At 42.3% G+C, this 27571-nt stretch overlaps 4 protein-coding genes and 1 pseudogene across 4 annotated transcripts; 2 read left to right on the forward strand and 3 right to left on the reverse strand.

The window, feature by feature from the left end:
- The first annotated feature begins 1031 nt into the window (after positions 1 to 1031).
- On the forward strand, positions 1032 to 3631 carry LOC110761870 (cation/H(+) antiporter 15-like). Its single transcript, XM_088248702.1, has 3 exons — positions 1032 to 1253; positions 1338 to 2345; positions 2453 to 3631. The coding sequence occupies exons 1-3, from the start codon at positions 1032 to 1034 to the stop codon at positions 3629 to 3631; spliced, it is 2409 nt and encodes an 802-aa protein (XP_088104828.1).
- Positions 3632 to 5745: 2114 nt separating this feature from the next.
- On the reverse strand, positions 5746 to 6839 carry LOC148297032 (uncharacterized; annotated as a pseudogene).
- Positions 6840 to 7822: 983 nt separating this feature from the next.
- LOC110765847 (laccase-12) lies at positions 7823 to 10460 on the reverse strand. The gene is made up of 5 exons (XM_021969086.2): positions 10240 to 10460; positions 9977 to 10128; positions 9503 to 9876; positions 8382 to 9350; positions 7823 to 8288 (listed from the first exon to the last, which is right to left on the reverse strand). Exons 1-5 carry the CDS (start codon positions 10363 to 10365, stop codon positions 8158 to 8160), a joined length of 1752 nt encoding a protein of 583 aa, XP_021824778.1. The 5' UTR covers positions 10366 to 10460; the 3' UTR covers positions 7823 to 8157.
- A 9059-nt stretch (positions 10461 to 19519) lies between these two features.
- On the forward strand, positions 19520 to 23494 carry LOC110765863 (sorting nexin 2A). The gene is made up of 5 exons (XM_021969105.2): positions 19520 to 20706; positions 21081 to 21290; positions 21450 to 21710; positions 23003 to 23089; positions 23208 to 23494. The coding sequence occupies exons 1-5, from the start codon at positions 19729 to 19731 to the stop codon at positions 23286 to 23288; spliced, it is 1617 nt and encodes a 538-aa protein (XP_021824797.2). The 5' UTR covers positions 19520 to 19728; the 3' UTR covers positions 23289 to 23494.
- Positions 23495 to 24010: 516 nt separating this feature from the next.
- Positions 24011 to 27259, reverse strand: MRLK (meristematic receptor-like kinase). The gene is made up of 2 exons (XM_021948682.2): positions 24933 to 27259; positions 24011 to 24837 (listed from the first exon to the last, which is right to left on the reverse strand). The coding sequence occupies exons 1-2, from the start codon at positions 27163 to 27165 to the stop codon at positions 24224 to 24226; spliced, it is 2847 nt and encodes a 948-aa protein (XP_021804374.2). The 5' UTR covers positions 27166 to 27259; the 3' UTR covers positions 24011 to 24223.
- Positions 27260 to 27571: the final 312 nt, after the last annotated feature.

A 27571-nucleotide genomic window follows, 5' to 3' on the forward strand; every position in this document is an offset into this window, starting at 1 on the left:
TATAAAACCCTACCCATAGTTTGCTTAAATACTTCCTCAAAGAAACCCTAGGGACCCAAAAAGGAATTAAAAGGGAAAATAATAAAAATTCCAAAAACTAGTTAAAATAATCAAATGATGTTTTAGGCTACTAAAGACATCAAACACCCAAAAAAGCCCATACAACATGGAAAAGCGATGACTTTTACTTGTGACGTCGTTCTCTTCGAAACGACAGGTCATGGACTCAGTTTCGAGCTCGGGGCCCAAACCTGCAGCTTTTTGGTTTTGCTTTTGCACGCACGATGCTCCAATTTTTCCTCGATTACTTCCGCCATCTGTTTTACATCATTGGGAGTTAGATTTTGTTGCCATGAAGGCCTAATGACACTTGGGTTTTATAACTTGTAGCTTGTTTTCCTCTTTTTTACCTGTAGTCAAATTACCCAGTTGTGTTTGGTGTTAATATATGATATTCTACTTTATCTTATGTGTAGAGGATAATTTTGTTGTTGTTGCATGAATAAGAACCTATTCCAAAGTTGAACTTGAAAATTTCAGTCAGTTTTTTTTTTTTTTAAAGTTTTAGTTAAGTTTTAGAGGACTTGAGGAAGCATTAGTAAATGGGTAATCTCTTATAACAAAATGAAATGAATGTAGTTATATAGAAAAGCTGGTTCCATCAACGAAATTTGATACTTGGCACTTTTGTAATTTCTTGAGTATTATCTCTAACTATAAATTGAAATCCGTTGTAACAGCATAACCAATTTATTTATTTGTTTAAAACTTTTATGTTGAATTGTTAGACTTTAGCCAACCCCGATATTTTGTTGGTTGCTTGCTACGAAAGAAGTTGACAACCACCATACCTCTCTGTATAACGACTTTAACAGATGAAAAGGTACGTAGGGCGCCATAACCACCAAAAATCACTCAAATTTTTCCAAGAGTTTTTGGAATGATTATGTGGGTTTCGTATTCATATATAGCCTTGGCAATCTCAAGCGATCAATTAGGAATTTGGGACGGGGGAGGGACGAAAGAAATCAATGGCGTCCTTGAAGAACAACACACAAGTTGATGTAGTGGAAGAGCAGTATTGCATGCGATTTCCGGCCGCCTCCAACAGAGGCATTTGGTTCGGAGAGAATCCGTTGGACGATACCCATCCTCTAATGCTGGCCCAAATCATCCTAGTTGTTGTTACTTCCCAGCTTCTTTATTTTTTGCTCAGGCCATTGGGACAAACCAAATTCATCTGCAATCTCCTGGTATACTAATTAATTAAGTTTGTGACATTATTATAAGTTATTCTTTTCTTTTTGGTTGAAACTTAAATATAATATGTTTTTCAGAGTGGCATTATCTTGGGGTCCTCTGCTCTTGGGGGTACCAAGGGATTCAAGGACAGACTATTCGCAGCCAAAGTGATTCCATTGTTCGACTCAATGGCCACTGTTGGTGCAATATACGCCTTATTCCTTGCTACATTGAAATTCGACGCACTCCGCTTCAAAAGAACGTCGAAGAAAGATACCGTGAAAATTGGTCTGGTCTGCTGCATCTTACCTTCCGCAGTCACCTCAACCCTCTTTTTCCTGCTAGGCGGCCCCGGCACCATTCCTGGAATCGGCAAGGGAGCTGCTGCAGGAGCAATATATATCACTAGTTTCTTTTCTTTAACTTTTTTTCACGGGTTAGCTCAGGCCTTGGATGACCTCAACCTTATGACGTCTGAGTTGGGCCAATTTGCCATGTCCTCTGCCCTCCTCAACGATGTGATCTACTGGATCGAAATTATATTCTATTTCATATTGGCCCGAGCACGCGCAGGCTATGGCATTCAGAGTTTTATGTCATTGCTTGGGTTGATATTATTCACTTTCTACGTCATACGCCCAACTATAATGTGGATTATCAACAACATCCCCCAAGGACAAGAAGCCAAGGAAGTTCATGTAGTTGCAATACAACTTGGGGTTCTAGTTCTGGCATTTATCTCCGACGCCTTAGGCCTGGCGATGGACACAGGTCCTATACTTCTTGGGGTAGCCATACCAGGTGGACCACCTCTTGGTGCAGCAATAGTCCACAAGACCGAATATTTGATCTCCCAACTTCTTATGCCAATCTTCTTTTACCGCATTGGATACAGACTCAATGTGTTTTCGATTCACGATTGGACGAGTTTTTCCATACTTCAGTCAATCATTGTCGTGTCGTATGTTTCAAAGATTGTGGCAGTTGTAGCGGCCGCAATGTGGTGCAAAATCGGGTTTAAAAATAGTCTAAAGCTCAGCATAGCCATGAGCATCAAGGGTATAATAGACGTTCTTATTTATTCTCGATGGAGGGCCACAAAGGTAAATAAAACTCTTTAATTCCCTTTTTCTTTCACTTCCGTATAATATATCCCACCATACAATATATACATATGAATTTTGATTCTAAGTTAATATTTCAATTGCAGCTCGTAGATGAACAAGCTTTTACTCAAATAGTGTTGTCTATGCTGGGGGTGACCCTGGTCGCGACACCATTGCTACAGTTATCATACAACCCTAAAATCCGACTCCGATCAGCATCAACCAAACATCCCGGTTTCAAAAGCATCCAGTCAATGCCAACCAACTCCGAAACATTTCGCATTCTTTGTTGCTTTCACAACCAAGAAAGCATCCACAACCTGATTAACCTCCTGGAAGCCTCATACCCGACGCAAGCAAGCCCCATCATCACCTACATGGTCCACACAGTCGAGCTGATGGGGCGTGCCGCGCCTCTACTAATCCCTTACAAGAGATTAGAGCACACAAATGCATCATCATCAATCCATCAAATGATGCGAGCCTTTGAGAATTACTCAGAAAACTCCAGAGGACCGGTCACGATCCATGCTTACAATATGATCGCTTCCTACAAAAGCATGCATGACACTATTCTCCGTCTTGCGCATGACAAGGTTGTACCTCTTATTATCTTACCATTCCATGATCACCGGGGTACGGTTGACCACAATTTGATTGCTCCCATACGCCAATTCAACATCAATGTGCAAACAAATTCCCCATGTACAGTGGGAATACTTGTTGACCGAGGCTTGTCTTGTCAGCTGAGCTCGACATACTATTCCTTCAATGTAGTGGTGATTTTCATTGGTGGAGCAGATGACCGTGAGGCGTTGGCCTACGCAGCACGGATGTTTGGCAATCCGGACGTGAGAATGACAGTTTTGCGGATAATCTTGCGGAGTAAACTAGAAGGAGGTAACCAAGAGGAGGAAATAGAGGCCAAGCTCGACCAGTCTTTGATCTACGAGTTTAAGCTGGCGAACACCGGGGATGAGTGCCTGAATTGGCATGATATCGAGGTGGATGACAGTGCACAAGCTATGAGTGCCATTAAGAAGTTGCAAGGCAATTATGACCTTGTCATGGTAGGGCGGCGACACATGGAGATGTCGCTGAGGGATGAAGAAATGGTGGAATTTGTGGAGCATCCAGAGCTGGGAATGATTGGTGACATGCTTGCTTCTTCAGATTTCTGGGATGGAATGGTGAATGTGTTGGTCATGCAAGAAAGCAGGGGCTTAGGCTATGGAGCTTTTCGTAGTGACTCTGCAAGGTTTTCAGAGAATATATATGAATGACATGCTGAGTTAACTCACCATTGATTCGTGGAAGGAAGAAGGTGAACTGAAAATTAGGTGTAGGGATTTCTAAATCCCAAGAGGCTATGAGAGAATAAACCACCAACCGTATACATATCAAATATGAAATCAAATGAAGCGGAAGCAAGGAAATAGCTAGAGGTTCATGCATATCTCATCTTAGGTCCCAATCTTTATAGGTTTATGAAAGTATGCACCTATGACACTCACTATCACATATTAGAGAGAAGGTAAAGAGTGAGCTTAACCTTGGAGTGAATCTTGAATCCAAGAATGGGATTCAAGTAGAGGGAATGGTCCTTTTGTTATTGATTCTCCACTTTGTTCTCCAAATAGGCACAATGGTGAGAGTAAGGGTGAGAGAAAAGAGAGCTAGGGTTCTCGTGAGAGCTAAGGGGATTCTTGATTGTAACCAAGTTGTTCTTACATTCTATTGAATTTCTCGGGTGGATCTGTTGGAAAATTGGCTCGCATAAAGGATACTAAATTTAGGACCAGCGACCGGTCGCAGGGCATTTGCGACCGGTCGTTTCTACACAGATTTGAAGTCTGGAGCTAAGTCGACAAGCGACCGGTCGCTAGCTCTTTGCGACCGGTCGCGGGAAGACAATTCGAAGTCTGGAGACTCTGTGCAAAAGCGACCGGTCGCAAATGACCTGGGACCGGTCGCCCGACACGTGATGTTTCGAATATGCACTGTTTCTCAACAGTTTCTTTAGTGTGCTATCGTTTTCTACCCACTTGCAAGGATATTTTAAGTCACTTCTGACTTAAATGAAAGGTAGCAAGTTGCTGGGAAGCAAGGAGAGCAAATTAAGGAAAGATGTTGGCTTGTTTCAAGGTGTTCCTACCTTTATTGGGTAGCTGAACTTGTAGCTGTCATTATCTAGCCCTTTGCATGCCCAAGGTGTGATTTACTTCAGTAAAATAAGGGCAGAACGTGGGAAGAAGTGATGAGGCTTTTCTCAAGTCCAAGGGGTTGTGTATTTGAGAGAGGAGGAAGCAAGACAGCAAAGTGAAAGGCAAAGTAGCTGGAAACTAGTGAGTCAAGTAGAAGAGAGAGTTCTCAAGTGTATCAAGGTGTTGAGCAATGGTGTGAAAGAAACAGATTGTGAGGGTAGTGTTCTAAGGGGGTTTTCAGTTGTAAACCAAAGTTGTAACCTATCTTCATTAGTGAAATTTCTCAAGGGGATCACCAAGAGGATGTAGGCAAAATTTGCTGAACCTCTATAAACATTTGTGTCATTTGTGCTTGGTTATTTTCTGTGTGTGTGTGTAAGACTCATCCATCATTGAGTCTTGTCCAAAGTCCATCAACAACAAGGTCTAAAGGGGAGTGAATTGGTTTTAATTCACAACAGGATCATCAAGAGGACGTAGGCAGGAGGCCGAACCTCTATAAATCTTTGCGTTCTTATGTGTGTTTGCCTTTTCTCTTCGGTGTGTGTTTTATTCTCAAGGGGTTTGTGTGTGTGTGTTGTCGGATAGTTCATCAATGACAAGGTCTTGGAGTGTTTGTGCACAATATGACATTCCAAGTATAAAAGGTTAAACAGAGAAAAGGACTAGCAAGGGAGGGAGTCAGTTTAGTATATTATATCAACTACTTATCTTCCTTATTGCCTAGTGTGAAGCATACAAGTAGTTCTGGTTAAAAAGAAGTCAATTTTGTGATCAAAACCCAAATGCATTAAAATCCAACCAAGGTCTAAAATATCGATGGTATCGGAAATATCGAAAGTCCAAAAATATGGAAATGTCGATGGAAATATCGGGATATTATCGGTATCGGTAAAAATTGAATAAAAACCACGGAAATTGTAAGAAAAACTTGGAAATTTTTATTGAAACTTTGCAGGATGTTTATTGAGTCAATTATCTATTAGTTTATCACAAAAAATTGGAAGGAAATGCATTGCATGATGGATTTAAGTGATTTAAGTGGATTATATAGCGAGCTGGCAAACACTGTAAGTGTAGAAAATATGTAGTAATTAATGAAAGAAGATTAAACACACCATAATAATTTATATATAATGAATTACTACAATATTTTACACTCTATACATTGCATGGTAGGATACATGAGTGACTTAGTACCACATAGAGTTCCTATGAGGTTCAAAATTTTCACTATCTTCATCATCTCTATGTGTAGAGTAAGTATATTGTGAAGAGTAGTCATCAAATGATAAATCCCCAAAATAGTTTTGCATGTAATTGTTAACATGCCACCCATATGGATCCGAGATTGGTTGACGTTGTACATAAGCAAAATCATTTGAAGATTAAGTCTCGGATTCTTTCCATGAGTCGCTTGATTCCATCCCAACAGGAATGGGATATGAAGGGTAGGGAAATGGTTGGTTATGAGTATAACCATAGTTACTACTTCCTACTCCAACAGAGTCCAAAGTTATAGATAACGATTCATCTTCTTGACTTGACAAAGTCCCCTTGCCTCTTTCTCTACGAGTATAGTCCTTCCTTATGGCACCAATTTCTGGTCCTGCCCGCCTACTGCCATGGTCCTCATCTTGTGTTGCATGTGTGAAGTTTGCCTCACTAGTGAAGGGGCTCATAAATACGGGAGGTGGTCCAACATATCCACCACTACCTCCAGCTCCACTATATCCTTCATCATTCCCACCTCCGGTGGTAGGTGAGTCTCCTGATGTTGTACTAGAGCTATCATTAGTATCAGCAGGATCTTGTGGTTGTGTAGGATTGGAAGAAGGTGGAATTCCAGTGTTTCTTGGTCTTGGGCGCAAAAGTTCTTCCAAAGAGTCAGCGCTGCTAGATCCCACCTCCTCCTCTAATACTCTTTCTACATTTATCCCTTCATTATGTGCTTCTTCAGCAACTCTTAGAGCTGGGTTGCCTTCATCATCATCTAAATGAAGAGGTCTAATGATAAATGATATGGTGGTTAAGGTGTTGAAGGAGTAAAATGGTTTTCACAAAAATCATGTATATAAATATTTTTGGGTTTCGTATCGGGATATTATCGATAATATCGTGATAATTGCCCAAATCATTTATAAAAATGTTGATATTATCGATAAAAATATCGATATATTGACGATAACACCATGGTTTGTTGCGAAAATATCGGCCCCCCAAAAATCCGATATTATCGGGATAATATCGCCGATAATATCGACATTTAATACCTTGCAGCCAACATACATTTGAATGAAATTAGGAAACCAACTTATTTCCTTAATTGAAGAACCTTAGTCGTAGGAAGCACATAAATTCTCTAATATATAATCCAATGTGTTTCATACACAAATCAAGCAGCACTTTTCGAATCATAATTTTTTCTTGGACAACTAAATTGAGGACTTAACAAAACGAAGTTAATTCGAGTCGCTGTGCTGTACATAGGTCTCACTTCTGGTGTCCGTTCCTTAGCATTGCAGCTGGGAAATGTTCATTGAACCTTATATATGTTCAAACCAGACAATGGAAGCTAGGACTAGACAATAGCTTAGGAAAATCACAAACATGGTATATGTAATTGATTGTCATTGATGTCAATGAATGTCAAATCAAATTCTGATCAGCTTTACTATGAGCACCAATGAAATCTCTGTCAAATTGATTAACCAGTGTTGCTTGTTTCCTTTATATTGATCAATATAAGATCCTCGTATCTGGTCACCCACTTTTAATGTCTCCTCATCTATTGTGTTTGAGACACAAATTTCCTTTACCTTTGCTGCTGCCTTGTCATGAGGAGCAAAGATTTAGTTTGGTTGGAATATTGATGTGAAGCATGGAAATTAGAAATCATGCCAAATCAAGGGTTTCAATTTTCTTGTAAAGAATGACTTGGGTTTTACTTGTAGTTTGTTTTTCTTCTTCCCTATTGTTTTTTTTTCTTTATTTGGTTGTAACCACATTTGCCTACCTATCTTCTGGAGTATAACTAAATAATAAACTTTTTTTTATTTTTTTATTTTTTTATATTTTATATATATATATATATAATAAAAATAAAATAAAAACAAGGCCTTTTTAATTATCTGTAAATTGCCCTTGCTTGCAATAATAGGTGTTGGGTACCAAATTGTTTAGTAGTCTCGTATCTTTTTCATAGATGAAACAGAGGAATACAAGAAACAGGGGAATCTAAGAAACAGGGGATTCTAAGAAACAGAGGAGTAATAAGAAAAAACATTTCATTAACTTCAAAACAATTCTTTAACACTTGCTTACGAAATATAAAACATCTATGAACCAAGAAACATGTCTGTCTGCCTGCCTGTGATTAAATCAGATGGTACTCGGTTTTGCAACCGCAGCGCCATCCATCTCCTCTAAGCCCGCTTTATGTATCAAAAAAGAACAATGAAACAGAGCAAGAACTAGACCCCCAAATGCAGGGGAAATACAAACAACAATGGAATCATATAACTGAGACGGGAAAAATGAAAACCCCATAGTTGGGTTTCTGAGTTGCTAGCATTGGTAGCATATCTATGGTGATCTTTAGATTCTTAACACAGAGGCAGATCCGCCGGAGGAGCCTCAATCGACTGCAGTGTCCCAACTCCATTGTCAACCAAGAAGACCATGGCCAAACCCCAGTTGATATGAACATCCAAGTGACAATGCATTATCCAGGCCCCTACATATGTAAAAAATATTAGTATCCTCGAATTAAATCCTTAAATTTATAACCCTGAAACATAAAATATTATATGATCTAAGTAATTGTTACCTGGATTGTCAGCTACGAATCTGATGACTGCCCATCCATTCGCAGGCACTGCCACTGTGTTCCTCATAGGTGGATCAACAAGGTTGAATTTTTTGGTGTCAGTCTGGGCATTGAAATTTCCAAAACCCTCTGCAAGGATGTAGAAATCGTATCCGTGGAGATGAATAGGGTGGTTCTCTGGTGTGACGATACTTGTGTCTTGTAGCACAACCTGCACCCTTGATCCATACTTCAACTTGTATCCCCTGGTTCCAGAAAGAGGCTGCCAGAGGGAGCGGCTCACGTTGCCCGTGTAATCGAATTTCAGCGGTGGGTTTGCTGGAAAATCAGCAGTGAAAACTCCAGGTATGTTTTGTTGATAGGCCTGCAAGATTGAGATGTTGTTTGGAAGCACAAAGGACACATTGTTCATGCTGGCTGTGAAGCGTGTTCCATTGGGGCCTTGGCACCTTCTGGTTTTGTTGAAATGCTTTGGGCAGTTGTTGAGTCCAAGGCCGATTGTGAAGAAAAGGTTTTCGTCGATTTCAGTTGGGACTTCAACTTTTCTAGGACTTCTGAAGCTTGTGGTGAAAGCAGAGGCAGTGGCTGTGTCATTGAAAGCAGGAAGTGGTGGCATAATTGGTTTAACTGTTGGACCGTTTGTGCAGTTGGGGCTGCAAGGGGCAGACTTGTATTCAAGAATGGCCGTGGTGGTGGTGTTGTCAAATGCTGCATTTTGTGCACTGAAATAGGCACGTGCCGCCAAGTAGTATCGGGCTGGTGGCTGGTCACCGGTGATCAAAACATCGGTTGTCTGGCCGGGTCCTAGCATGAGGACTGTGGTGGTGAAAGGTTTGGTGTAGGAGGCGTCAGCACTAACAACAGTCAGTTTGTGGTTTGCCACAGTGAAGAAAAGAGGTTGGTTGAGGGCAGCGTTGATGACTCTAAGAAGGTTGGTCTCACCGGAGTCTATAGGAACTATGATTGTGTCTGCATAGCATCAGAGACAAAGTTAATTAGTTGATCGCATCATGTGTCTACATCAATTATTATAGTCAGTTGTCGCCGACTCTAATTAGTATATAAATGTGAAATTTATAATTTTTGGGTATTGATTAGGTTAGGGGGTAGAAGGAAATTACCTTGGCTCGAGCAATTGTAAAGATCACCAGGTTGACCATTGATGGTGTATGCATCAGACACATTAGGAGCTCCTCCAGTCCGGGTTGACTGCCTCAAAACGTTGATGGGGTTCGCGTTCCACCATTCACCAAGAAGAAGGGCAGTTTCGCGTTTCGGCTTAGTGAATGGGTAGGAGTCTCCTTGTTTTGGATGAATGATAAGTGCTCCATAGACAGTGGCTCTAAGCCATGAGCTGTGAGCATGCCACCACAAAGTACCTTCTTGGCCTTGAATTGTAAATCTGTAGGTGTAGCTCCCTCCTGGCCTAATTGGGCACTGAGTCACAAATTCAGGTCCATCTGCCCATCCAGTTCTCATTTGCCTAATTCCATGCCTGCAATGTACATCAATGAATATAAGATCATGTTTAATTGAGGAAATGAAGAAACAAGAAAGAAGAATGAATCATGCATGCATGCATGCAGATTAGTTACCAATGGATGGTGACGTTGTAACGAGCTTTGTTGGTGACTTTGACGACGAGAGTGTCACCATTGTTAACTTCCAAGGTTGGTCCAGGGAATTGCCCATTGACTGTGATGGAGTTTTGGATTTTGCACAGCCTCTTCACTGGTGTTGCTTGAATCTGTTAATCCGAATTTTATCCAAGTAATCAGTATCTAATTAGAGAGAAAAATGAAATTAAGGGGGCTAAAACATAATATATAAACACTTAAGAGATACAAATTAAACTTACAACAAAGTCATGTTGGTGAGTTTTGGGCTCTGCCAAGGACATTGCTGATGAAGCAAACAGAAGGCAAAGGCCTAAGAGTAACGAGCATCGAATTTTGTTGCCGAAAATGCTGTCGAGTGCCTCCATATCTGTGTTAGCGAAGCTAGCTATTAGCTGCTAATCAACCCCTTAACCTTTGTTTGAATGATATTAGTGCTGAAGGTGGTGAGTTGAATGACAAAGTGATAGAAAGTGGGCTTCTTTTATAGGAAGATTTGAGGAGAGACATTGTGGTTCGAGGTTGGCAGATTAGGTTTTGATTAGCAAAATGGTCAGATTCCTGAGCAAACTTAGTTCAACCCTATAGGAGTTGTTGCACCCACTGGCCTATTCAAAGTGAATTATTTTTCTTAAATACGCTTGCTTCACAAGTCTTCTTTCCTGGATTGAATACTTTCAACAAGGCATTAATCTGCAAAGAATTAAAGCTTGATTCTTATATTGTATTTCTTCTACGACATATGACCTTTTTGCATGCATCATCTTTTATGTCCCAAGGCCAAACACGTAATTATAATAGTCAAATCAAACCCATGAACAACAAAGATCAACCTTCAACGCCAAATTAACTCTTGATCGCAAAATCATTAGCATCCCTATGCTAAACTCGTAATTAAGATAATCGCTAATCATTTCTAAACAATACCTAAGCTACCCCAAATATATAACAGATCGATATTATTAGTCACTTTCTCTGTTGACCTTTTCTGGAAGGTTGCCAGAGGGAAAGAGTATAAAATTTATAATCTTTGCATGAATTTGTCAAACCATCTTTTTTTCTTTCCTAATGGTGGAAATCAGAAAGTGATTAATCAATTAATTAACATGCCTAGAGCAAAAGCCCATGCTTTTGGGAAAAGTGGAGAAGTTATCGATCATCTTTAGAATTATCGGAGGGATTGAGTGTTCTTTTGAGATTTTATTCCCACAAAATTAAGTCACCCATGCTTCATTTGGAGATGTCGTAATATAATACTCAATCAAAATGAGGAGCCCTAATCTATCAATTAATTAGAATTCTTATGCTAGTAGTTGTGTGTGTGAGAAATTCCGAAATTCCATTTTATATAATTTAGACTATCGCTTATACTTTTTTTTTTTTAAACAACAAAAGTTTTCTTTTTCGGGGTTTCAAGAGAAGGAAGGGGCCCACAATGATGTTGGACTACGTCACGATCGATGACATTTAGTTGGTTAGAGACAAGTAGAGAGAGACGGTGGAGTGCAGGGGATTGAGGTTTTCAATTTAATCTTTTGTTAAATGGTTAAATGTGGGGCAACGTTGATGATCAAATAAAGCTGCCAAAACGAGTAGATTAAGTCATCTCTATAATTAGGTGGCATGCGTAGAATGCCTTAATTACAAAGAAGATTTGATTGCGTCCAACCACAATTCAGTTAACATACAATTTAACATGTACGAATTAGGTAGCCTGTCACAATGCATAATACATGGATCATCTATGATCTTGTTTCTCGTGTTTCAATGTGCGGTGACATAGACAACAACAGAAATTGCTACCACATTTTCATTGGTTTTGTCAACTCTACTTCTTTTCTAGGCAAATGAATAGAACAACCATACGTATTACCAATATCATTAAAATCACTTCTTTTTTTTTTTACAGAAGGAAGTGAGATAAATTTACTTACGGAACTGCGTCTCGTCTTTGTGAAATATGTAGTACGTGTTGTATTACTCGTAAATAAATAAATAAATAAACTAATTTATTTCTTTGGGTTCGAGTCCAAATTCATTTTTCTTAATTTTGATTTGCTTTAAGGCTATATGGAGGCTAATTTGGTGTGTTATTTAGTAATAAGAGTTGATAATGCTAAGTGGGGGGGTTTGGTAATTAGAAAATTACAGAGAGACAAGGTGACAAAACCGTTAATCACTTTGAATGTAAGCATGTCAAAACACAACAGAATTCGATCCAACTGAGAGTGAAAGGGAGAAGGAAGAGGAGGAGGAAGAATTGGATTGGATAGGTGAACCAGATTCAATGATAGCAATTGACACCAAGTTGGTAGAGTTTGTTATTGACCTTTTTAACACACAAATATTCTAAATTAAGTATAATAAGTACAAGATAAGTCGTTATTAAAGCAAATTAATACAAATTGATTGAAGACCAGACACACAGCACATGTACTTCCATGTCAAACTTGTGCATCTGGTGTTCTTTTTGTGTCTCAAGCCTTTACCAGCTATGGCTTCCTTTTTTCTTTTCATTTTTCTTTGTTTATTATAATTTTCCATCTGCTTCTTTTTCTTGGGGTTTCGATCGTTTTCATTGGTAGTTGTAGGTGGGTGTGAAGTTAATTGCAATTCTATATTTCCATCATTGGTGCTTGGCTTGATCCAAAATTGGGGCTTGGCTTAATAACCTTTTCACGCTAAATGGGGCTTAATTACTTTTTCTTTTTAGGATGTGCAAAATGTAAGTGTCAAAGTTCAAAGTTTTCATTACTAAGCAATTAATCCATCAAGAATATCTGCTAAACTTTGTTACGTGCTTCCTTACAAGTTCCAAGTTCCAAGTTTCAAAGTTTCATTACTAAGCAATTATTCAATGGACTACTAACCCAGAGAGCATTCACCTCACAAAACAGTTAATGAGAGCAACATAAAGGTAAGTTTGGGTCCTTGTTTTGTCAAATTATTCTTCTAGCCACGATTTTTAAATCGGTAAATTTGATATGTGTATTATCATTATAGGAGATATATAAATTGAGAAGATAGGTCTTCGACCTGTGTAAAGTAAAGCTTTTTTTATTTGACTTATTTAAGAGAATCTCAAACTGATGTTTCAAAAATATCACATAGACATTTAACGTCTAGAAATAACATTTCATATCTGTTAACGGGTGATTTAGCACGGCCCTAGAGGGTATATGGTCAATCACACACATTACACAGATTTAGAGTGGTTCACCCATGAATAGGGCTACGTCCACTATAGAGGTTGATATTTATTATAAATGAGTATCACATTATACATAGAGAGAGGCTTGAGAGCCTTAATACAAGAGGAAGATGGAGAGCTTGGGTGTCTCCGGATATGCGCATGGAGAGGAGAATTGGAGCCCTTGCTGGAGAGGGGTCTCTTCCTTTATATAGGCAGGAGAGGAGGGCCACTTGCCGTTGTTTAATGGGCAAGTGGCAAAGGCATAGGTCAACCTCAATGGAGAATGAGCTGGGCACGTGGGGAAGGTATGGGTCATCCTAAGTGGAGTATGGGCTGAGCACGTGGGGAAGGCATGAGCTGTCAGGAGACAGGGGGTAGTGGCCTGGTGAAATGTCAGGACGCACGTGGTGATCTGTTATCAAAGGTGTGCGTGGTGGTCTGCACATGGCTGAGGCAGTAGGAGTTGGCTAGCACATATTGCTCGGGTATGACATATTGTTCGGGTATGACATTTCGGCTAGGCCATCTTGGTTTAGGCAATATTGAAACGGGTAGGACATTTCGGGTAAGCCATATTGGCTAGGCAATATTGAAATGGGTAAGACATTTCAGGTAGGCCATATTGGCTAGGCAATATCTGGTAAGCCATTCTTGGTGGGCTATTTCTGGTAGGACAGTTCTGGTAGGACATTTCTAGTACCAACCAGATATGTATAACAACAAGCCCCCAAGTTCTTAGTTGAGAACGAGTTCTTGACTGGGAACTTTCAAGTAATCATGTAAGCCATATTGGCTAGGAAATATCTGGTAAGCCACTCCTGGTGGGCTATTTCTGGTATGTCATTTCTAGTACCAAATGTATAACAACAAGCCCCCAAGTTCTTAGTTGAGAACGAGTCCTTGACTGGGAACTTTTCAAGTCAATCTTTGTTTGGCTGAGTCGATGAGTCTGTTGTGAGTAATGAGCCTTAGCTGCAAATGGTTGGAGGTTAGGCAAGCTGTACACCTTTTGATGGCGAGTTCGTATAGGCCTTATGGCGAGGTAAATCATGGAGAATCAAGCCTTGGTAGGTCTTGGTGGCGAGGTGAGCCGTGATGGAGTTCACACATACAATTTCGCATTTATGACATAATGGAGATGTATGTAATGATGACGTGATGAGGATGTATGTGATGATGATGTGATGAGGATGTATGTGATGATGATATGATGTATGTGATGATCATGTGAAAATGATATATGTTACGTGACACGCTACATACTAATTTATGGACGATATACCCTTTTTCGTCTCACTTTAACCATGGCGGGACCTCGTCGTCTCTCTTTAAACCATGGTGGGACAGGTTGGCGGTGGTGGTGAGGCGAGCTGACATACAAGATGTCTCCCCAGCCCCCAAGTTCCTAGTAGAGAACTAGTTCGACTGGGACCTTTATGTAAGTTCCTTGTTGGCGGAGGCAATCAACCGGTATTTTGGAGAGGGGAAGCTTTTGTTCCTTGGAGAATTAACCTCGCAAGGTGATCGGGTCCATATGCGACGTGGAGATTGAGCATACGAGGTGCTCGGGTCGGCTACGACGTGGAGATTTGAGCATGCATGGTGCTCGGGTAGACCATGCAAATTGGAGATTTGTCATGCAAATTGCTCGAGTAGGCCATGCAACGTAGAGATTTGCCGTGGAAGCTACTCGGGTAGGTCATGCGACGTGTGTTCGACCCACCATGCGACTTGGAGATTGAGCATGCAACGTGCTCAGGTCGGCTACGACGTGGAGACTTGAGCATGCAAGGCTCTCGGGTCGGCTACGCCGTGGAGACTTGAGCATGCAAGGTACGCCGGCTACGCCGTGGAGACTTGAGCATGCAAGGCGCTCGGGTCGGCTACGCCGTGTAGACTTGAGCATGCAAGGCGTTCGGGTCGGCTACGTCGTGGAGATTGAGCATGCGAGGCGCTCGAGTCGGCTACGACGTGGAGATTTGAGCATGCAAGGTGCTCGGGTCGGCTACGCCGTGTAGACTTGAGCATGCAAGGCTCTCGGATCGGCTACGCCGTGGAGATTGAGCATGCGAGGCGCTCGAGTCGGCTACGACGTGGAGATTTGAGCATGCAAGGTGCTCGGGTCGGCTACGTCGTGGAGATTGAGCATGCGAGGCTCTCGGGTCGGCTACGCCGTGGAGACTTGAGCATGCAAGGCTCTCGGGTCGGCTACGCCGTGGAGATTGAGCATGCGAGGCACTCGAGTCGGCTACGACGTGGAGATTTGAGCATGCAAGGTGCTCGGGTCGGCTACGTCGTGGAGATTGAGCATGCGAGGCTCTCGGGTCGGCTACGCCGTGGAGACTTGAGCATGCAAGGCTCTCGAGTCGGCTACGACGTGTAGACTTAAGCATGCAAGGTGAGCCGGCTACGCCGTGGAGACTTGAGCATGCAAGGCGCTCGGGTCAGCTACGTCGTGTAGTCTTGAGCATGCAAGGCTCTTGGGTCGGCTACGCCATGTAGACTTGAGCATGCAAGGCTCTCGGGTCGGCTACGCCGTGGAGACTGAGCATGCGAGGTGCTCGGGTCTAACCTGGGGGTTAGCCATGCCAGTAGTCAGGTTGGTTATTTATTCCAAGGTGGTCACCTGGCTCATCCTTTGGAGTAGCACACACCACATGCAAGGTGGTCGGGTTGGTCATTTTCTCCAAGGTGGTCATCTGGCTCATCCTTGGGAGTAGCACACCACGCATGCAAGATAAGCAGGTCGGTCATGCATGCAAGGTGGTTAGCTGGGTCGTCCTTGCGTGTAACACACCACGTATGCAAGGTGGTGGGATTGGTCATCTTCTCCATGGTCATCTGGCTCATCCTTGGGAGTAGCACACCACACATGCAAAGTGGTCGGGTTGGTCAATCAATGCGGTGGATGACCATGCAAGGGGTTCGGCGCATGTGACGCAAAGAGTCGGACATGCGAGGTGTTGGTTGACCATGTAATGTGCTCGGGTCTGACTTGAAGGTTGGCCATCCAAGTAGTCGGGTTGGTTATTTATTCCAAGGTGGTCACCTGGCTCATCCTTTGGAGTAGCACACACCACATGCAAGGTGGTCGGGTTGGTCATTTTCTCCAAGGTGGTCATCTGGCTCATCCTTGGGAGTAGCACACCACGCATGCAAGATAAGCAGGTCGGTCATGCATGCAAGGTGGTTAGCTGGGTCGTCCTTGCGTGTAACACACCACGTATGCAAGGTGGTGGGATTGGTCATCTTCTCCATGGTCATCTGGCTCATCCTTGGGAGTAGCACACCACACATGCAAAGTGGTCGGGTTGGTCAATCAATGCGGTGGATGACCATGCAAGGGGTTCGGCGCATGTGACGCAAAGAGTCGGACATGCGAGGTGTTGGTTGACCATGTAATGTGCTCGGGTCTGACTTGAAGGTTGGCCATGCAAGTAGTCGGGTTGGCCATTTCGTCCGAGGTGGTCAACTTGGTCAAGCACGCGAGGTGGTCAGCTCGGTCATGCTTGCAAGGTGGTCAAGCATGCAAGGTGGTAAGGTGGTGCTTTTCTATTCCCATATACATAATACCGAGCCGATTTGCGAGCACATTGGAGTTGCGGTACCGAGCTGGTTTGGGCACACTGGAGGTGTGGTGCTGAGCTATTCACATAATAATATTGTGTAAGTGGGTCGGTCATTTTCGAACATGTAAAAATATATATTTTGTGCCTTCACGTGGTAGGCCTTAAAAAGGGTCTCCTGATGGCAACGACCACAAGGCCTCTTAATACTAGTGTTTGCATAACAGAGGGAGGAATATAGTACACAATATTTTAAGGTAAATATCATGGCAGCAGGAAGAGATTTATTCTCTCTTTAGTGGGCAAGCATGATTGGAGCAGGAAATTGAGTAGGAGGGCACATGGGTATCCTGGTCCGACATAGGGGATGAGAATATTTATAAAAAGACATCAAATGCTCTTGGAGATATGACCCACATTATAATATGGTTCATGAAATGGGTGCCGTGGAAATGCTATATGTGACCACTTTAATAATAATTAATCATTAAAGCAAGAGATTTCTTATCTGTTTATGCACTTCAACGGAGAGCGACGCCTGGGAGGAGGAATTGCGTAATAGCGCGGGGTAGCAAGGATGGAGTCGACGCAACTGGAGCTCCGACAACCCCTGATTTCTGATAGGTCCATAAGGACCAGGTCGGCACATCTAGACGGCTCGGTCCGCACCTGGTCGACCTAGACGATACCGGGTCGGCTGGGATCATATCTGGTCGGCTTATACACAGTTCGGTCCTCGGGTCTAGTAGCCAAGAATTTTAGTGGGATGCTTTGGGACTGAGTCGAGCTGTTTCTCCATTTCTTGTCTCGCTTGCTACCCTTGATTTTCACAGGTGGAGGGCCCTAGGTGTCTTGAGCAAATTTCGCAGCTGAGTAGCAACCTGCTCTGCTCGTCACAGTCGGCTAGACGTAGCTGGACCATGAATATGGTTTTCGGTGGAGATGGATTTCGAGGTGGAGAAGGATGAGAACGACATAAACCTTTCGTGTCGTTTCCCACAGACGGCGCCAACTGTTAACGGGTGATTTAGCACGGCCCTAGAGGGTATATGGTCAATCACACACATTACACAGATTTAGAGTGGTTCACCCATGAATAGGGCTACGTCCACTATAGAGGTTGATATTTATTATAAATGAGTATCACATTATACATAGAGAGAGGCTTGAGAGCCTTAATACAAGAGGAAGATGGAGAGCTTGGGTGTCTCCGGATATGCGCATGGAGAGGAGAATTGGAGCCCTTGCTGGAGAGGGGTCTCTTCCTTTATATAGGCAGGAGAGGAGGGCCACTTGCCGTTGTTTAATGGGCAAGTGGCAAAGGCATAGGTCAACCTCAATGGAGAATGAGCTGGGCACGTGGGGAAGGTATGGGTCATCCTAAGTGGAGTATGGGCTGAGCACGTGGGGAAGGCATGAGCTGTCAGGAGACAGGGGGTAGTGGCCTGGTGAAATGTCAGGACGCACGTGGTGATCTGTTATCAAAGGTGTGCGTGGTGGTCTGCACATGGCTGAGGCAGTAGGAGTTGGCTAGCACATATTGCTCGGGTATGACATATTGTTCGGGTATGACATTTCGGCTAGGCCATCTTGGTTTAGGCAATATTGAAACGGGTAGGACATTTCGGGTAAGCCATATTGGCTAGGCAATATTGAAATGGGTAAGACATTTCAGGTAGGCCATATTGGCTAGGCAATATCTGGTAAGCCATTCTTGGTGGGCTATTTCTGGTAGGACAGTTCTGGTAGGACATTTCTAGTACCAACCAGATATGTATAACAACAATATCACTCCAACTGATGTGGAAAGAAAGTTGGAGGTTGAGATGTTATTTTTGACATCCCAAAAGTAAGATGTTAAATGAATATTTTATTATCTTTTCTTTTCTTTTTTTTTTTTAAATTAAAAGTAAATCAACACTAAAATGTAATAAAATAATAATTTAATTTGACATATTAGGTGGAGTGTAAAGCTATGTAAGAGCATCTCCAAGGGAGATGTCAAATACCAAACATCAAATTTAAATTTGATGGCTGATATGACAATTTGACATTTACATAGTTTTACACTCCACCCAATATGTCAAATAAATAATTATTGTAACAGTCAAATCATTTAAGATAAAAAAGAAAAAATAAAAAAAGGAAAATAATAAATGAAAGTAACAGCCAGCTATCTTTTAAAAATAATAAAATATTCATTTGACATCTTACTTTTGGGATGTCAAAAATAACATCTCAACCTCCAACCTTCATTCCACATCAGCTTTGACACATCGGTTGGAGTGATGTGAGATGTTATTTCTAGCCGTTAAATGTCTATGTGGTACTTTTGACACATCGGTTGGAGATGCTCTAAGATGTCAAATTGCCACATCAGTCATTAAATTTAAATTTGATGTTTGGTATTTGACATCTCTCTTGAAGATGCTCTAAAATGACTCCACTATTGAAATAGTAACGACCATTTAATTTGACAAGCGTATTTTTCATCCAATACGATGAAGTGCGGCCCACCTTTCTTTTTGGCTCCGGGTTTCTTACATTTCAGCCCAACCACCTTATCGTGATCCAGTCGATGTAAAAATAACGGACCGATGTTGGATTTTAGTTTAGCCCGAGTCCCTAAACAAAGGCCCAACTCTGAGAGCACCAAATAAGCCCAACGTTAGCAAGCAATTTTATAAACACCCACGTGGCAGCCGACGTGGCGGCAGCAGCGTCATCGCATCCCATGGCAACAAATAATTAGTCCAACAGCACCACACCAGGTATGCGAAGAGGGTTCCCACTTGGCGCGCCCCGAGTCACTTGACTCAGTGACTTACTACCTCACTGCCTTGACGTCTAATGCCCGATTTCACATGCAGCTCCACCACCACCACCTTCCTCATCTTCTCCTTCACCTCATCAACCTTGCTATTTTACTTATTTAAATTTATTTAATTATTAATTTCCCCAAAATTCAAAAAATGATGAAGCAAGAAAATCATGGCGATGACGGGGCGAACTTGCACGCATCCCAAGATGACATGGAATCTCTGGTCCTCGACGAGCCGCCGCCGTCATCCAACGGCCAATCTTCGCCCTCCGCATCGACTTCCGTCGAACGCCACAGCACCACCGCCACCACCTCCTCCACCTCCCAGAACTTCAATTCCATCCTCGAGCCCCCGTCCTACGCGGACGCCATCTTCACCTCATTCGATTCCTCCTCATCCAACGGCCAAGAAAACCCCAAGCAGCCCTCTTATCAATCGGACCCTCCGACCCGCTCCGAATTCCTCAAGATATGGGTCTCTGACCCTGAGAAGGAGCTTGAGCTCACCAATTCGCTCGTCCCCGGCGGGACCTCGTACTATACCTACTTGATCACCACCCGGACCAATATGCCCGAGTACGGCGGACCCGGATCCGAATTCACCGTCCGGAGGCGGTTCAAGGACGTGGTGACTCTATCGGACCGGCTGTCCGAGTCGTATCGTGGGTTTGTCATCCCGATCCGACCCGATAAGAGCGTGGTCGAGAGCCAAGTGATGCAAATCGAGCAATTCGTGGAGCAGCGGAGGGCTGCATTGTCCAAGTACCTGAACAAGCTCGCGGTTCATCCGACGCTCAAGAAGAGCGAGGAGCTGAGGCTGTTTTTGGTGGTGAGGGGGAAGCTGCCGCTAGCGAAGAGCGTTGACATGGCGTCGAGGATGCTCGACGGCGCCGTGAGGCTACCGAGGCAGTTGACTGGAGAGGCCGCGGCAGTGACGGATGTGAATGAGGCGGCGCAGCCGGCCAAGGGCGGCAGGGACTTGCTGAGGATCTTCAGGGAGTTGAGACAGTCGGTGGTGAACGATTGGGGCGGGGTGAAGCCTATGGTGGTTGAGGAGGATAAGGAGTTTATGGAGAGGAAGGAGAAGGTGGCGGAGTTTGAGCAACAGCTTAGCAATTTGTCTCAGCAGGTATTTTTACTAATTTTAAAGCACTGATGTATTTATGTATTCTTTCTGGTAATGGCAACATATTTGTATGTTCAAATCCAAATGTTAGTTCATTTAAATGTTATGGTGGACTTGAAAATTTGGATAGTGCCAACTGCCAACTGAATTAGTGTGATCATGTTGATCTTATAAGGAAAGGAACATTTTGGGGCCACTAGGATCACTTGAGGGATTTTAGAAGTTAAAGATTTTCCATTTATGTTGATGATAATTGTCTGTTACAAATTTGGCAACTGAGTATACGGCACAGCAGAATGAGCGAGGTTTTCGGTTATTTGGATTTGGTGAGCTGGATAGTTGGATTGATTTTCATTTTCCATGTATACATTTTGCAGGCTGAATCACTAGTAAAAGCTCAGCAGGACATGGGTGAGACTATGGGGGAATTGGGGTTGGCCTTTGTGAAGCTGACCAAGCTTGAGACCGAGGGAGCCATGTTTGAATCACAAACAATACGAGCCACTGACATGAAAAATGTGGCTACTGCTGCTGTAAAAGCTAGTCGATTGTACCGGGAGTTAAATGCGCAAACAGTCAAGCATTTGGTATGGTAACAAGTTTTTCTATATATTGGTTGCTTAGCTATATATCTCATACTATGAGAACTTACTTTATGTGTAAAAGGAGTCATAGTTAACTGATATAATAAGCATATAAAACTAAATCTTCATTTGCCTTCGCTGGATGTTTCATATTTATTGCAGGACAAACTCCATGAATATCTCGGGGTCATATTAGCAGTCAATAGTGCTTTTTCAGACAGATCAAGTGCTTTACTGACCGTTCAGACTCTTTCATCAGAATTAGTTTCCTTGCAGTCAAGGATTGAGAAGCTTGAAGCTGCAGCATCCAAAATATTTGGTGGAGACAGGTCCAGGATGCGGAAAATAGAAGAGCTAAAAGAAACTTTAAAAGTCAGTGAGGATGCTAAATCTTGTGCAGTCAGAGAATATGAACGCATCAAGGTAACATCTCAAACCATTTAAAACATAGGCCATTCGGTCTGTATCCTTGATTTTCTAGATACATTTTGATGATAAATAGCATCCTCTATAGATCTCCCATGCTTCTTTCTCTTTAACAATGTATCCTATGCGTTTGATAATTAATCAATCTAGCAGTCTTATGTGGTTAAGTATATGGCTTTTGTATATGCCTGTCTAAATATACCATAGGAGGCTGTTAGTAGTTCTTCTTATACCATTGCTGATGTTATCATGAGATCCACCTGGATATGTTTGCATTGTCGTTTCAAACTTACAAGCCTTGTGAATAAATTTGACAGTAGATACCAACACAGAACAGATACCAAAGGGAAGCAAGGGTAGGTACTAGTAGCAAACATATACCCAAATAGATAAAATCCTGGAATCTACTGGGAGGCCTTTGAATCCACAAGGAAACGATGGAGTGAAACTCTCTGAAATGTTCTTGATTACATAATAAATGATTGTTGCACAAGTTTTCATAGGCACAGGCCAGAAGTACTAATTAAGAAGAAAACAACAAAGATAACTATTCTAAAATGTTTGATTAGTAACGTTGCAAACTAATGACTTAAACAACAAGAAACTAATAAGAGAGTTATGAGATGGAACTCTTCTTCTTATTTTTGTCTGCCTTCTATTACGCATGTGCGACCTGCGCTACTTCAGTAGGGGGTTATTTACTTTTAGATGGTGAAATGTGGCAACATACACAATGAGCTTTTATGCATTAACTTGAGATGATTTTGTATCTTGTATCTTGTTTCTGGTTTCTGTCAACCAATTTTGTTGAACATTCCTTCATGCTGAGTTTTGGTCCAAGTTAAGCTTGTACAGCTGGACCATCTTGTAAAATTATCCGGCCATTCTCTAAACAAACTACAAAACCTGTGCACCGCATCTTTCCTCTTCCCTTTGTCATTCCACTTTTCTGACATTAAGTGGAGGGGGAAAATCACTATGAAACCCAAGGTTTACACCGAGATATAGGGATTAGTAATAGATTCTGGTGTTTCTTTGCCCTTTGTGTTATCTATTGCAATCAGCTTGCATTGCTGAACATTCTTTATTATGTACTTTGATTATTACTCTTTCAATGCTTGGACTTCTTTGGTAAAGCATATTTATTTTAGCTCTGTTTCGATTATACACAATGCCAAACTATGAGGAGAGGACTAAGTCGAATTTAATTTGATTTGGAAGCACAGATTTGATTCATGATGAGTTTTTTTATAAATGGCAATTATGATTGTTGGTGAACATTTATGCAGGAAAATAACAGGAGTGAGCTTGAAAGGGTTGACAGAGAGAGGCACGAGGACTTTATGGGCATGTTGAAAGGATTTGTTCTTAATCAGGTTTGTTCTGTTCTGAAACTCATATTGTTCTTAACAGGTTTCTTCGCCTTACATGGCATTCCAACTCCATTTTGTCAGTCCTTGAACAATAATTATGCTGGTATTCTGCATTTAACAGGCGGGATACGCTGAAAAGATGGCAAATGCTTGGGAGAAGCTTGCGGAAGAAACCAGTGCGTACGAGAGAGACGGCAACTGACAATTTGGCAGTAAATTTTTTGTGTTTAGTTCTTTATTCTGCGTTCTCTGTATTTCATGCATGTAGTGTAAACATTAGCATCCCATTTGTGATTATTCCCAACAAACTTTCATCCTAACCAATTGAAATAGGCTATAGAAGACTCTTGTGCTTTTCTCCAACCTTCAATATTATAATGCAACTATTTTTTTAGGTTTGATTGAAAATCGAAACTTGTGCAGTCCACACTTGACGCTAGTTTTGGATTAGCTTGGGACCAATGCGGTTAATGTAAAATATTTCTCTCCACCCATTTGATAAAATGGATTACTGTCTTGAAAGAGGGGCTTGTTTTCTTGCTTTAGGTTTTGAGCACGACATCTTAGCAGATTAATGAGAACAAATAGAGACTCAACATGCAAAAGACATCAATCGTTTAAAAAAGATTTAATTTCGATGAGGTCTATGGAAAACTCAAACCTTGTTCTGTGTGACTCTTCTATGTTGTTTTTCATGGTGAGATTTCCCATGCAACTTGGCTGGTCGCTGGTCCATTGACAACTCATCCCCAGGCCCTATTTACAATCACAACTCAGAATCTACTACAATGAAAGCAAGAATTGCCCCTTCTTTTAATAACGCAGACCCATCATTGACCATCCTCCAATTTTCTTTGGGCAACATCTAAAAGGCTAGAAATTATTGACCCAAAAAAAAGGCTAGAAATTTCGACCTCAGTCGCATATCAAAAATATTGATAGTGAGATTTCAAAACAACAGTTCACTAGATAGTGAGAACATTCAATACATCGCAAAAACGCTCTTAAATTAATCCAGAGAAGACTATTTACAGACACTGACGAAGTAAGTGTAACAAAGCAAAATTAATTTCGAAGAATGAAAGAATCTTGGACTTCGTAAATATGTCTACCAAACCCCACTTCTGGAATCAGTTTTCACTCACTTGCTGAAGGGGCTCCAGCTCCATCGTCACCGGAACTGGCAGCTGTTTCGGGTCTAATCTCCTCTAGTTGCTGCAGAACCTGTTGAACTTCTGGTCTTGCAGATGGTGAAGGATCAACACAATGCAAGGCTAGTTTCAATGTGTTTAGCAGCTCGTCACCGATAATTGATGCATCCCTCATCAATTCCAAATCGAAAACTTCGTTAGTCCACTCCTCTTTCACAATGGAGGCCACCCATTGAGGCAAATCCAAGCCATTCATTGGCTCACCAGGAGACTTCCCTGTTAGGAGTTCCAATATGATCACCCCAAGGCTGTATACGTCCGTTTTTGTGTTGGCCTTCTTAAGCTTTGAGAGCTCCGGTGCTCGGTACCCTAGTGCTCCGGCAGTTGCAATCACATTTGAATTGGCAGCTGCGGTCATGAGGCGAGAGAGGCCATAATCTGAGATCTTAGCATTGGTCTGCTCATCAAGTAGAATATTGCTGGATGTGAGGTTCCCATGTATAATGTTCTCGTTGGTGTGGAGGTAGGACAGGCCTCTTGCCATGCCCTTTGCTATGTTCATTCTTGTTGGCCAATCAATAGGAGTATCAGGCCCTCGAGCTGCAACAAAATTGTACAACTTATTAATCTATCATTCATACAAATTCTAGAACATGAAATCATTTAAAACTTAAATTTAAATTAACTATACTTACCATGGAGAAATGCTGCAAGACTTCCTTTAGGCATGTAATCGAAAACCAGAAGCTTTTCTCCTTTAGGTCCCAAGTAATAGGCCCTCAGTGCCAAAAGATTTGGATGTCTGATTTTCCCAAGTATATTCACTTCTGCCTCAAACTCCCTCTGACTTTTGGTTATCTTTTCTCTCAGTCTCTTCACTGCAACTTCACTCCCATCCTCCAGTGTGGCCTTGTAGACAGTCCCAAAAGTGCTCTTCCCCATAATCTCTGCTGTTGCACACAGAAGATCATCTGCTGTGAAAGCCATTGGCCCATCAAAGTGTACTAGCTTTCCTCCAGCCTCTCCGCCCGATTCAACTTCACCGGCAACTGCTGGGACCCCCTTTTCGGTCCTTGCAGCTCCGGCTCCGGCTGTACCCTGGCCATCCTTGGCTTTTGATGCAGATCTTCTTCTTATCAAACAGCAGAGAAGTATGCAACAAAGTACAAACAATACTAATAGAAGAGCTCCTGCTGCTATAAGAATTTTGTCTTTGGTGCTTAGCTTGCGGTGGTGTTTCGAAACCTCAGGGGCTGGAGCTTGGACACTTTGAGATGGTGCTTCAGAGGGGCATGGGGTTGAAGCACTGTACCCACATAGCTGAGTGTTCCCAAAAGAGCTTGCATTGAATTTATGGGAGAGAAGAGCTGGGACAGGACCAGAGAGTTTATTGTCAGAAACATTGAGAAAGCTAAGATGTGGTAGATCAGCAAGAGAAACTGGAATTCCATCACTGAGATTATTTAGTGACAAGTCAAGTTGGGTAAGTGTGGAAATGTTTCCAAGAGCTGCAGGAATTGGACCCTGCAATTGGTTGTTCCTCAAGTTGAGAACAGAAAGGTTTTTCAAACTGCCAAGACCTTCTGGGATTTTGCTGTCAAGTTTGTTTCCCTCCAGATTTAGCTGAACAAGTAAGGAGAGATTAGAGATACTAGAAGGCAAGCTTCCATTGATGGCATTATTAGAAAAATCTAGTGTTCTAAGCCTAGAGAGGCTCCCTATTTCATTTGGTATGGCTCCACTGAAGTGGTTTCCACTAATAGAAACCTCTTCAAGCTCACTTAACTTGCCTAAAGAAGCAGGGATGCTTCCTGAGAGGAAGTTATGGTCAAGGGTCAAGGACTGAAGTCTAAATAAGTGACTGTTTTGTGTTCCAGTGCTGCCCCATGAGTCTGGGACAGGACCAGAGAGATTGTTGTGTTGCAGAGCAAGGAAGGTAAGAGAATGTGAGTGAGTGAAACTAACTGGGACAGAACCAGAAAATGAATTGTAGCTCAGATTGAGCCTGTAAAGCTTGGTAGAGTTTGCAAGACTATCTGGGATTTTGTCAGTGAGAGAGTTGTTGCTAAGATCAACGGTCTGAAGCAGAGGACTAAAACCCAATGAAGGAGGAATTGAACCAGAGAGCCTGTTGTTGAATAGTTGAACTCCTCTGAGGTTTGGAAGGAAGCCCAGCGACTGAGGAATTGGACCCCCAATCTGGTTGTCGTGGAGGCTGAGCTTTCGAAGCGCCTGAAACTGGCCTATTTTCTCTGAGATTCTGCCACCCAATCCCTTCCATGGAAGCTGGAGCACAATAACCTGCCCCTGAGCACACTTGATCCCAGCCCAGCCACCGGAGCAAGCTCCATAGCCGCTGTCATTCCAGCTCCTCAAGAACCCTTTTGGGTCATCTAGCTCGTGCTTGATAGCTTGAAGAGCTTGGTAATCAGCTGCTGTGACAATGACACCATCCCAGATTTCGCTTCTGACTGGCTGGAGGGCACAGAACAGGAGCTGAAGAAAGAAGATAAAATGGGTGCATTTGGAATGAAGGATCTTCCATTTTTCTTTCTTCTTATGTGAAATCCGGCGCCAATCAGAGGCTCCTTTTTTGAGAAACTGAAAAGTCTGAAATGGGTAATCCATGACCACAAACACACCAAAAGAAAAAGAAGAAATGGATGGAACAATACGTTGGCTTCTTCTTCTAGTTTGGTTGTGGTTTTTCCAAATGTTGGGGAGAGAGTAGAGGAAGGAATGAAACAGGAGCAAAATAAGTTGGGAGAAGATTAAGTACTGAAAGCTGGGAGGTGGGTGTTTTAGTGACTGTGAGAAAGGCACGTGAGGATCATCAGACTTGAGAGAGAAAGAGAGAGAGAGAGAGAGAGAATCTTGTATTGGGAGAGAGAAAATGTCATGTGGGTGACAGACGCTCTTCATCGGCATCCGCTTAGAAAGCCTCTCTAACGGCTAGTTTCTTTTAGTGAATAATAATGGCATTGGCTTGGTTTTTTTGGTTTAGAGATTGTTTTATTTTTATCTTCTCCATCTCCATGCATTTTATGCATATTATTTTGGGTCTTTGACCATCTCGATGATCTCGTGGGTTGAAGTTCGGGTCTTTTTATTGCTGCCTTTCAAAAAATGGCTCCTCATCCCAACGGCTATCTTTCTATGCGGCGGGTCCCGCACTACAGGAACATTCATCATCAGCTTACCTGCCGTACTAGTACCGCGAGACCAGGCAACTCCTAAATGCTATTCGAGTGAAATACTATTTTACCCCTGATTGTGTGGACTAACATAACCAAGGACGTGGTCTTCTGAATTCTAACATTTGTTTGGTCGAATT

This window comes from Prunus avium, chromosome 2 (genome assembly GCF_965620075.1).
Source record: "Prunus avium chromosome 2, drPruAviu1.hap1.1, whole genome shotgun sequence".
NCBI lineage: Eukaryota > Viridiplantae > Streptophyta > Magnoliopsida > Rosales > Rosaceae > Prunus > Prunus avium.